The 13,075-nt window shown below is 36.6% G+C and overlaps 1 protein-coding gene across 1 annotated transcript in view; it reads right to left on the bottom strand.

The window, feature by feature from the left end:
• Positions 1–7,625: 7,625 nt before the first annotated feature.
• snd1 (staphylococcal nuclease and tudor domain containing 1) overlaps positions 7,626–13,075 on the bottom strand; it is a 272,862-nt gene continuing 267,412 nt past the window's right edge. The window contains exons 23-24 of the mRNA XM_061959499.2: positions 12,614–12,658; positions 7,626–8,321 (exon numbers count right to left, since the gene is read on the bottom strand). Of these exons, the coding sequence (XP_061815483.1) occupies positions 8,256–8,321; positions 12,614–12,658 (111 nt within the window). The 3' untranslated portion in view covers positions 7,626–8,255. The remainder of the gene's footprint in view (positions 8,322–12,613; positions 12,659–13,075) is intronic.

Below are 13,075 nucleotides of genomic sequence, written 5' to 3'. Positions count from 1 at the left end.
CTGCGCTACAAAAGGAGGTAATCTTGTCTTTTTGGCATTTGTCTCAAAGCAATCCTCTATTAAAAGGGTATGTACCCATTAATTATTTTTTTTTGTGAATAGCGTCGCCATGGTAACACGAAATGTCCTCAACTAAAAGTTCCGCCGTCGGCGCGAGCCAGACCTTTCCGACAGTATAACATATGTGGGGGTTCGTTGGCCGCTCCGTCTTGCATTAATTAAAAGACAAATGTGCAAAGCTATAATACAAAAGTTTGAAGTATGAGCAATAATAATATGGCCTGCTTGCATTGCAGCAGGCCCATAATAAATAAAGTATCAGCCAGAAGTGATCGCCATTGAAAAGCATTAATTGGCAATGTACCTTTTCAAGGAAATCGGCCGATACTGATCGGCATATCCCTGTTAAAAACTTGAAAATGATCAGTCTAAGGCAGTGATTCTCAAACTGTGGTATCAGCACCAGGGCTCCATCTAGTGGTACACCAAATAATCACTTAATTAAATATTCAAACACAGTATTACTGTTCAAACTGTGTGTAATGTTACAGTGGCCAAAAATATTAAATATACTTCTCAAATAAAACCGCTGCCTTGTTTTTAATGAATACTTAGGCCTACTACGCTGCTGTATTTTATTGTTGGTCATAATGGTGGTACTTGGAGAGTTAAAGTGTTTTCTGAGGTACACCTATTTAAAATGTTATCTTTGATTAACCGCGAATAATTATGAGTTAGCTACAGACAAGATGTGATTAATCGCAATTTTCTAATTTGACAGCCCCAATGTACAGACAGTGTTATAAGTGTGTTATTATCTATTAGCATCAATATTTCAGCGTCTTTTTTTGTTTATGATTTCATTCCAACAAATATTTGGACCACAAATGGCCCGCAGGGCACACTTTGGGCACCCCTGCCTGAGAGGATGTAAAATAACATTTACTGTACGGTCACGTCTTTTCCCTCAAACTGTAGTCCCCACAACAAAACCGCATTTTGGAATCAAGTTCAACTTGTCCACTTTTTAGGCAAACGCGGTGATGTCATCGAGTCTTTGTGCTCGTAACTGCGTCCGGCCCATCAGCTGGCCTCTTATCCTGCTAGCTTGGGGACAGCATGACGCCCGGCATGGAGCAAGGCCAGGCCCCGCGGAGGACGAGATGAATCCAAATAAAACGCCAGCTCTGTGTGTGCGTGCGTGTCCAAATAAGAAGCAACAGGTCATTTGCTGGAAATTAATGGCAGGATGCTGACATAAAACAACATGGCTGCCTTCCTTCTTAATTAGTGAGAGGACTTCATCCACATTTCATGTTTACCACCATAAAAAAAACCCACTCCTGATTAAATATCTGTGCGTTACCGTGGAAACAGACAAGCTGCTGGCCTGGCTCAGGGTGATGGCAAAGGGGGTGGGGCATGATGCGGGCATGCCAACGCGCACCTGTCGCCATGGTGACGGAGAATTAAAAGCGACTGGAGACGACAACGCTGCAGTTTTGTGTTTGAAGGAACAAAAGGGTTTGAGGTAAATGTTCTGTCACAACTTAAGCCACGTCTTTTATGAAGTTACACGTTCATTTTTGACACGTGTTTAAGGGTTGCGTGTTCCAATGTTTGCATTTATGCATGAGCTTCTGAAGGGCTTGGAGAACACAAGTGACAGACCAGACACATTTTCTGTGTTTTTGCGTCTTGCAGGGGCGGGGTCACTTGTCTCCAGTCATAAATCAACAACTGGCAAGAGAAGACATTTTCCATTGGCAAACGCGTGTCGTGTTTTTTCCTTAACTTGGACAGACAACCATAAACTTGAGTAAAAATGTACAAATTAACGAAGAGAATGTTGCAAGTGGGTGTCTTGCAGCAAGTGGGAGAAGGTGTGAACGTCACTTTTTATAACTGCTTCTCCACACTTTATTTGGCCTTTGACTGAAGCTGAAACACTTTATCTTCTTTCAAAGACGACACCACACACACTTTTTATTCATCAGGTCTTTGTGTAAAAACTTGATTTAGTGCCTTATAAATCTCAAAGGTTTATCGATGTTATGACTTCACTCACGGTATTTTTTTCTACATGGCCAAGATCAACCGGAACAAAACTGAAAAACACCAAAGGATTGTCTTTTTCATTTAGACTTGCTGCAGATAAGACAGACGTTGCATATTTGTCGAACTATCTCGACTATTGATCCTAAATATGATAGATGATAAATTAATCCAGTCCTTCTCAATTAAGGGGGCGCGGTGCAATGCCAGGGGGGGCGCATGTGACCTAGGGGAACATGCTTTTTTTCCGTACCAGAACATGATTAAATTATGCAGCACTTGGCTACACTGTAACCACGGTAGGAGACCAGGAAAGACCAGTGTGTTGTTTCTTTTAATGTTAATAAACTTACAATGTTATGCAGAGGTATAGTTTAAAGAATTTTGTAAACAAATGATACTATTTATAGTCACGGTGGAGAGTGGGGGGGCGCAAAATATTGTATTATTCCTAGGAGGGGCCTAACAGAAAATAATTGAGAAGCACTGAGTTAAACAGTCTGACTAAGCTTTTTAAGACCAAATAATTGTATTACTGTATGTGGAAAAAGACAAGAATTTCTGCCATATCTTTCTAAGATAAAGTGAAGTGTTTCCGCTGAACAAGTCATTAGAAATATCTTGGCGTTACAAAGAAATATCACAACTATTGATCTCATGAATTGATTAACGTGGACCCCGACTTAAACAAGTTGAAAAAACTTATTCGGGTGTTACCATTTAGTGGTCAATTGTACGGAATATGTACTGTACTGTGCAATCTACTAATAAAAGTCTCAATCAATCAATCAAAAATATGCTTAAGAGTCAGACTACTTTATTTTCCGGACTGTAAGCCGCTACTTTTTTTCTACAATTTGAACTCTGTGGCTTATAAATCGGTGCAGCTAATTTATGATGGGTTTTTTTTTGCTCACGGCTATAATGTTTGGTATTCAACAAATGGCTTTCATAAAACACCAACAGACACTGAAAAGGTGTGTTATTGTTCGTGCTATGGCGCCATCGTTTTGACGAGTTTGCTTACTGCAAGTACTACTGGTTGAAATTGTACTTCATGTTTTGTGACTTGAACTGGAAGTACATCCCCTTTCGCGTATGATTTGTCCATTGAAAGGATTCTTCATCACTCCAAGAAACATGTGTAAGTTTTACAATATAGCTAAAACAATTCATACTGATCTGTCCCATGTGTGATGTCTGTAGGAGTGTTTTCATGCACATTTGTACGTATGTGCTATCGTAATGTAACCAAGCTAGTGTCATTAGCATTAGCTAATATGCTAACACTTTTACAAGTGTCTGTGTTAGTATTATTAACTTACAATGGCATTATTTTTGTATTGTGTCAGTGACGTAAATTCACCAAAACGTCACTGTGGAGTTATTGAGTCTGTGTAGATGATTGCAGAGCTACTTTCCCCAACTAGTGGGTCCATGACGATGACTTCTGTTTTGTTTGATCAGCCGTTTTACTGTGTTACAAACACCGTTTGAAAATAATACGGTATGTAAATAAACATTCACAACATCTTTTGTACCGGTATATATCTGCTGCTTATAGTTCGGTGCGCCAAATTTATGTAAAAACATTTATTTCTTCTCAAATTTGGTGGGTACGGCTTAAATACCTCTAAAGGCCGGAAACCACGGTAAGTTTTTTTTTAAAGTAAGATAATTGTATGTGTATTTGATTTCCTTATATGGCTACAATCAACTGAAAAAACACCAAAAGATTGTCTTCTTAAGATTTAATCCTACATAAGGTGCACACAGCGTACATAATGGAGGACAATCATTTATGCTTCTTTTTTTTTCCTGAGACAACCTGAAGTGCTTCGCTGGACAAGTTATTCGACATATTTTGGTGTCAGAAGTGGGACCGCTGTCCCATTTGTGGAAATATCTCAACTATTAATCTTAAATATGCTACATGCTAAATCAACAGTCTGACTAAGAATTTTAAGACAACAGTTGTATAATGTGTAAGAGGAAAATAATTTCTGGCATACTGTATTTTTCGTATAAGTCGCTCCGGAGTATAAGACGCACCGGCCGAAAATGCATAATAAAGAAGGAAAAAAACATAAGTCGCACTGGAGTATAAGTCGCATATTTTGGGGAAATTTATTTGATAAAACCCAACACCAAGAATAGACATTTGAAAGGCAATTTAAAATAAAGAATAGTGAACAACAGGCTGAATAAGTGTACGTTATATGGCGCATAAATAACTTATAATAAATAATAATAATAAACTGAGAACGTGCCTGGTATGTTAACGTAACATATTATGGTAAGAGTCATTCAAATAACTATAACATATAGAACATACTATACGTTTACCAAACAACCTGTCACTCTTAATCGCTAAATCCGATGAAATCTTATACGTCTAGTCTCTTACGTGAATGAGCTAAATAATATTAATTGATATTTTATGGTATTGTGTTAATAATTTCACACATAAGTTGCTCCTGAGTATAAGTCGCACCCCCGGCCAAACTATGAAAAAACTGCGACTTATAGTCCGAAAAATACGGTATATTTCTGAAATGAACTGAAGTGTTTCCACTGTACAAATCATTAGAAAAATATTTTGGTGTCAGAAGTGGGATCTCAGAGTTACACAGAAGTTGTAATAAATGCCTCATTTGTTGAAATATCAAACTATGGACCTTAAATATGCTACATGCTATTGTTAACAGTCTGACTAAGCTTTTTAAAATGAGATAATTGTATGTGTAATAAAATGTTTGTATGGCTATGATCAGCAAGGAATACAAATGGAAAATTGATTTCTCTTTTTGGATTAGTTTTGCTCAAGATAATACAGACATTGTACTCAGTTTACACAATGTCAAAGGACATAATTACTTTTGATAAACATGTGGCATGTTGAGTTTTTAACAGATGTTCAGAACATTGATGGATTTTTCAGTGTCATTGCAGCAGATTGGTGGGCTTGGCTTTTATTTTGATTGGCTTAAAAGGTAGTCATGATTGAGCTTCATGAATTATGCTGTGAGCAAAAACTAGCTAGCTAGCAAATACATTGGCACTTTTTACAATAAATCACATAAATGTTACCTGCAGCTTACCTGATTGCTTGTTGCTTTTTATTTCATGTTGGTAATAAAGTGCTTGCAAGGAAACATGAGTCGTAAGCATGGCGCCATCTTTGCGTGTTGTCTTGGCGAGGCCCTGTAAAGAAAGCTGAATGATGCCAACATGCTAGCGACAAAGTAGCTTGTTTCATTATACTTACCTTGTGCAGTGGTAGTTGTCCTAAACGACACCATAACAATGTAACGTGTGTCGTCTACAGCCGCAGGGGAAGTCCTACAAAGAAAAAGAAGTTCTGGCCGACGTTTAATTACGAATTATGTCTTTGAGGCGTCTTCGCTCCTTCCTCCAATGACAACTTGAATGGTAAGTAGTCTCACACTGACCTCTGGTCCCAAACACAGCTGTTTTATTTTTATTTGAATATTACATTTCCTGCTAAGGCGGACTTAGCTGCTCTAGAAATCCGTGACATGCAGTTAGAAAAAGTACTTTGATAGCTTATGATGTTCGCCACTGAACTAAAGTAAAACATTTATTTTCCCCCTCTCCCAAACTTTTCTGTCGGGAAGAAATATGGGGCTGCTTGGCTCGGATGGTCGAGCAGCCGTGCCAACAACTAGAGGGTTCCAGGTTCGAGCCCCGCTTCCGCCATCCTCGTCCCTGCCGTTGTGTCCTTGGGCAAGACACTTCACCCACCTGCTCCCAGTGCCACCCACACTGGTTTAAATCTAACTTAGATAATGGGTTTTACTATGTAAACCTCTGAGTCACTAGAGAAAAGCGCTATATAAATATAATTCACTTCACTAGACGTCTTATTTAATTGCAGTATAATGCAAATGCTATGGAGGGAAAAAAACAATATAAGTCAAAGTAGAAAAACACATTTAAAACATCCATTTTAACTTAATTGAGAAAGGGTGGAAGTACATTTCAAAAAAAATATTCAGAGAAAGAAAAGATAAACATTTAAAAATATATTAATTTAGTTACATTTTAAAAATATATGGATTTAGTGAACAAATGTGTTTCTAAATGTACTAAAAATAGTAGACAACGTTTAAGAAAAATTGAGTAAACACAAAGGAAAACAAAGTGTAAACAGATTTAAAATAGTATATCTGTAATACGATAAAAGTGAAAAAATGTAAGACGTAAGAAAAGACGATGTACTACTTTTTAATCTTATGGTTGAAACATTTAAAAAGTTAACTAAAGTCAACAGAGTTTAAAGGGGAACTGCACTATTTTTGGAATTGTGTCTATCATTCACAATCGCTATATGAGACAAACATGTTTTCTTTTTGAATGCGTTTTAACTGGTAAATAAACACTTGCAAGAGTCAGCTAACAGTGGAGGTAGCTAGACTCACTCTATTTTGCCTATAAAACATTCTAACAAAACATCCAAAAACCAGAATCAACGCTTTATACACATACATATGTAATGTAGTAACAGTTAGGTTCATAATAACATGTCTTATTTACGTATTTTGCTCATTTTAAGCATACAACGGTTTAATTTAGTTTAAAAGTTAATTCCACAGACGCATTACAACATTCGCTATTTCCTTCAACAACACTACTGATCATGGCAGACTTCATAAGAGCCATCAAAGATTACTTTGGGGAAAAAATGATGATCCAGAAACTTATATTTTAGAGCCTGAATATAAGGAGGATGAGCGGTAAGTTTCAGCAGACTCTCTCGCCGTACCTGCTGTCAAAACTGGAAAGACCGACTGCACAGTTCCTGTCTTCACAATAAAAGTGCTGCTCAATCCTGCCCGCACTAACAAAATAACAGTCTCAAGGGTCTAAGAAAACTAGCGCGCTACGGAGTGAGCCTTCAATGTATTTCTTGTAAAGCGTATGGAGGCTGGACAGATAAGAAGCTAAAAACCTACCACTTTCATGTGATATTGAAAAGAGGTGGACTTTTTTCCCTCCACATGTTGGCAGCTTTTAGGTGTTTTCTCAAGGGCTTTATGGGCAAAATAGATGACTCCTATAGGCTGCAGTGTTAGCCAACTCATACTTGCTGTATATTACGAATTAGGATGCATAAAAAAGGAAAGACATATGTTCTTGTCTTGCATAGGGATTGTAAATGATAAGGAACATTCCAAAAAAAAGTGCAGTTACCCTTTAACAACATGAGAATATAATACAGATAAAATAGTAAAAAATAAAATATAGATGTAAAAATATTTATAATATTCAATTAAAAATTTATATTTAAATATTAAGTAAAGAAAGAATAACATTAAACATTTCAAAGGCTACCTGAACTACGCTCTACACTCATTTCATGTGAAATGGTGCGTTTGATTTTATTGATAAAGCAGCTTGTATTAAATGTTTATGAGCGCCACTGAACGGCCATGTTTGTTTTTTTTGGGAGCTGTAAAGATCATTGAGTGGATTTACATGCAAAAAGAGGAGGAATAAAAAACTTAACAACTTTGGTCTGTTCTTAAAATAAAGGAGGAAAAAAAGAGTGCTCTTTTAGTTTTTATTGACATTTTTGATTGAATTTAGAGATTCCTTATCGAGGAGACAGAAAAGGTCGGTGTAGAGAATGTAAACTTTACAGATAAAGAGAGATGATAAAAAAACGCCACATCACGGCCTTCTTTTGCCGTACTCTTAGCGCTCATAAAAGTGTGCGACTTGACGACAAAACACGACAAAAAATCCCACACATTTACACCAAAGACCAAAAGAAACTAGTTTTTTTGTCTTTATCTCTGCTATAAATCCATTTACACTCCTCACGTTCACATGGAAATTTCTTTTTTTCTGCAAGCCTGTCGAGCTTCTTTCCTGAAGAAGAAGCAGCAGTGAGAGAAAACGACGGGCTAAAGCGTCACAAAGATGTTTGATGACGGTTGTCCTGCTGCACGGGAAGATGGCGACAAGTAGACATGACGGGCAGGCGAGCTAGCATGCTTTTTTTTGTTGGCTTTTAACGATGTTTGCGACATCAATTTAAAAAGGAAAAAGTGAGTCGCTCCCCCACCCTCCGTCACACGGCGGTCTTTGGAATGGCGTTGACTGTGGATGGTCTTTTTTGTGTGTGGTGTGTGTGTGTGTGTGTGTGTGTGTGGTGTTTAATTCAATCCATCTTGTTAACGTTTGTAGCCAAACTCATCTGCGTCGTCAGCACGGAAGTCTCCATAGCGCCAAATGTTGAGCTGGTGAAATAAAAAAAGATTCATAAAAGAAGATTTAGTTGCCATGATGGAATATTCTAGCACAGTGGTTCTCAAACTGTACCACCTCAGAAAACACTTGGCTCTCCAAGTACCACCATAATGACCAACATTAAAATACATTACCATAGTAGGCCTTAAAATGTATTATAAGAAGGCAGAATTTTTATTCAACAAGTATATTTACTTTTTGGCAACCGTAACATTTACACACAGTTTGAACAGTAACACTGTGTTTAATTATTTAGTTAAGTGATTCTTTGGCGTACCACTAGATGGAGCCAGCGTACTACAGTTTGAGAATCCCTGTTTTCGCACATTTTAGTTACTGAAAAAAGATTATTTTCAAGCAGTCACTTGGTTGATTTTGTGCCTCACGATCCAAAAAGTGTCGACCTTAAATGTTTCTGGAATAAAAATTGGTGTACGTTTTTACAGTTAACTGGAATAAAACACAAAAGACGATCAATTTGGCTGTAATCTTGCACAAGATGAGACAAAAAGTACATTCAAGCAGAATTAACGATGTCAGAGTTGGAACGCTTTATGAAAAAAAAAAACCTGTTGTTGGGATTATGTTTCTTATGTCACTTTTATGGCGAAGAAGGTCCTCTGATTAACAGAGTGAGTCAATAAAACGGGAGTCTACTATTAAACGTGGAAATGGCCATCATGTGAGGGAAATGTTGTCACTGTGAGAATGAACGTTTGGGGAAATCATGTGTACCTCACAAACACTCCAAAACTATGTTTTATACTCACCTGCATACAAACTCCTCTCTTACACCAAATACCAAAACATTTCCCTCATGATTTCTAGATGTCAGAGTATGATCTTTTTTTAAACTAATTTTAAGATTACTTTTTCTGAATTTTTATCAATTTTTTTTTGTGTTTTATTATTTTTAATATGTGGTCCTGTATTATGTTGTGTCTTTCTTGCACTGTTGTCCAGCGGTAGCTAATGTAAGTGCCTTTACAAATAAAACTTGATTTGATTTTATACTTGTTGTCCAAAAGCCGATTGAAAGCACCGAAAAATAACTTTGTGCTAGCATCTTAAACATCTCTGTTGCTAAATTAATGATAACGTGACAGCTTGTAATCCTACCCCTTTTCTATTTCATAGAGACTACTATCACATTTAATACACATTCTTTTCTCCATTTGTACACAATTTAACTTTAAATAATAAAGTTCTCAATAAGTTCAAGATATATCAGCATTCTTCTTCTTTGTACTTTTGACTTTGACCAACCTCTTAAACCTGCATCATTTTAGTACAATGTTTGATTTCTTTAGCTTAATCTATTCCATAATTAAATCCCCCATTCTGATTTACTAAAGGTTTTAAGTGTCACACAGGTTTTACATTACATTTTTCTTCCAAGGTTATATTTCACATCTTTTGTTGAGAACAATTGTTGTACATTCATGTGTAGCAGGTTTATAGTTTGTTTTGTACACAATTGTAGCTGTTTACAAATTCACCAAGTCTTTGAATTATAATATTTTTGATTCAATAAATAAAGTGTTTGTATGTTGTCTATGTCCATGATTATGTATTATTATAACTGGCCTCTTTTGGTGAAGTGTACTTTTGTAGTTGTTTCCCCATATTTCTACACAATAACTCAGATATGGTAACACTAGCGAGCAGTAGAGAATATGAAGTGATTTTTGGTCCAGAACATGTTTTGCTTAATTCATTATTGACATATTTATTGTTACCGTATGAAGCACATTTTTTATATGAGATTTCCAGTTCATTATATCATTTATTATTACACCCAAACTGATTTGTTATTATTTCTATTAGCTTCTGTGTGTTGTCTCCTGAACGAAACACACTCGTCTGCAAGTTATACTAACTGCAAGATTTGTAACTTTACAAATGTCGTTTATATAGAGATTGAACAATTTTGGTCCCAGTATTGATCCCTTGGGTTTGCCACAAGATATATTTAGCTTTGTAGATGTGTGTTCACCTTGCTTCACTTATTGCTTCCTTTTAGTTAAGTAGCTATTTACCCAGTTTAAGACCAACACTCCGATGCCATACTGTTCTAATTTGTTTATTAAGATATTAGGACTAATTGTGTCGAATGCTTTTGTTAGATCCATAAACACTGCAGCAGCACATTTTTTTTAAATCTAGTGCATTGGTAATCTCTTTCGTTATTTTGATTAATGCCATCGATGTTCAAATATTTGCTCTGTATCTATATTGGTTCTCTACGAGTATTCCACTTTTATTTATGAATTTGTCCAATTTTTTGTTAAATAGTTAAATAACTTTAGAAAATTGTGGATGTAAGTAAATGGGTCTGTTGTATGGAAACTGGTGTTTATCTGCAGTCTCATAAAGGATTGTTGATGACACATTATATAATTTGACAGCAACAAGCAAACAAAGGCATCCTCAGCACAATGTAACATCGCGAGCGAGCGAGCAGCTAATTTCCCTCCACAGTGCAGCTTCTACATTTCTAATCTTCGTCTCCATGGTGGCAAATAAACTGCATTTCTTTCATGTACCATTATCACTGGAGGATGAAGACTAGCTAAATATTTTTTTTTTTACAAAAAAAAGCATAGCTAACGCTAGGCTATAGTTCTACAACGAAAATGGGTTGGCGGATCTATACAAATATCGACAGTAACGATACCTGATATAGTATCAATATATGGTCGATATTACAGTGCTTAGATTGATATTTTTAATTATCGAATGTGTTGCCGTTTTTGTTATTGTTTACAAACTCAGGAAATACGAGCCAACAGTAGTTTCATAGTAGCTTTTGTTTACCGTACTAATTTTGCACAATTGCCTATTATAAATTTGTATGTAATGAACAGGAAAAGGAAATAATTTATTAGTCTGATTTGAATTGTTATCAAAATGTTGTCATTCAATGATTTTGAAAATGTGAAGTATCAGTATCAGCTTTGATACGACCAATACAACAACTTTGGATCCAAACCCAAATGTGTAGTGTCGCCAAAAACTAATGTAAGGTACAGTATTCAAAGTGCCTATTACATTTTAACAGAAGAGTAAATATAATCATGTTACCACAAAAATTAACCAGATATCAACAGTAAATGATCAAGTAGATTAAAAATAGCTTTGAGAAAATAATACCATTGGAAATTATGCAATGTTACTGCATATGTCAGCAGCTAAATTAGGAGCCTTTGTAACCTGTTTTGAAATGGTTCTTTAATCATTTATATGTAACATAATATATTGTGATATATCATTATTGCTGGAGGCTGCAATATATATCTTGATATAGATTTCAGGCCATATTGAACATCCCTAGTATTGTATCAATAAATAGTTTTGTGTTTGATTCAAGGTTCAGCACTTTCATAGCCTTCTTTAACTTTTATTCTAAAAGATAATCATGTAAGCTCCACAATTGATAAATACTAATACAAGATTATTACAGTATGTGATATTCTGAGTGTTAAAATAAACAACAATGTACACAAGACTGAAAACCATGTCACAAAATAAAGAGTAATAAGTAATAAGATCAGAACAGTGTATTTTGTGAGTGTTCCAGCCCTAATGGAGGTACTTCTGTTCTGAGAGTACATACGTTAGTGTTTATTTCGTTTTGGGTCTGCCAGCTCAGCTGCTAATGTTGTGATTCATAGCTAATTAGCGCCTGTGCTAATTAGCGCCAGTTATTAGCGTAGGAACCAATGAGGCGTTTGCAGCCAACATCTCCCCCCCCCAGTCTGACGGTTCTTCCTGTTACGCTAAGCGACACCCTGAAAGAAAGTAAACAAGAAAAAGAAAAAAGAGAGCGTGAACGCCAGGAGGAGACGGCGCCTATTGGATATCTTTGGTAAACTTGTTATGTAAGGAGGCTATGTTTTCTACTCTAACATTTGGTGCACTGATGAGCATTTTAGGATGGGCAGAATGACTTATTGTAGCGTGTAAAGTGTGTCACAGAGTACTTTCAGCTTGTAGACATACTGGGACATGTTCAAACTACTACCAGTCTTCTTCCTCAGCCCCGTTCCCACAGGACCCCATGCAGGCGTCTTATGTTGTGCCTGCTATTCATGTTTCTATCTCCTTGGCACACATTTCCAAACTATGGACCTGGCTACAATCCATACAAGGCTGTGTAGTATAGCTCGACAGAAGGGAAAACGGTGGAAAAAAAGACAGTGTCCCTCAGGTATTATGTGTAGAGAAGTAATTAGCATTGTAATGGATTCATGTTCACAGTAGAATTAGAATGTGGACTCACTCTGGCACTCTTGGCGGATTCTTGACTGTTCAGGTATTCCGTAACCTGCGGGGACAAAGAAAAACAACAAACATCACATAACTGTTGTTCCACCCAGAGCGAGCTTGGTCCACTGCCAACAGAAAAGCGCCTTTCGCAAAATGTCCCCACAAAGTTGGAAGCTTTCATGGTGATTTCTAGAAGAAGTCAACCAAGTAATCTGATCAAGTGGACTCGAAAGGTAATTGTGTTGCATTCAAGTGTTCTACAAAGCAGCTAAACTTAGCATTAGTGCTGCGACACTACAATATACATTGTATATGATTAGACCTGAGCCGATGGTCCATTAATCAATTAGTCAAATAAATGAAAAAGAACACAAAAATGTTGCCGTCGTCGATAAATTGTCATGTTCTTTTGTGTTTGTTTTCTTCGTCTTTCGCTTTCAAATAGGGCACAACAGGGTTCACTCTGTACATCTCT

This window comes from Nerophis lumbriciformis, linkage group LG05 (assembly GCF_033978685.3).
Source record: "Nerophis lumbriciformis linkage group LG05, RoL_Nlum_v2.1, whole genome shotgun sequence".
Lineage (NCBI taxonomy): Eukaryota > Metazoa > Chordata > Actinopteri > Syngnathiformes > Syngnathidae > Nerophis > Nerophis lumbriciformis.
This window is presented reverse-complemented; position numbering and strand designations above follow the sequence as displayed.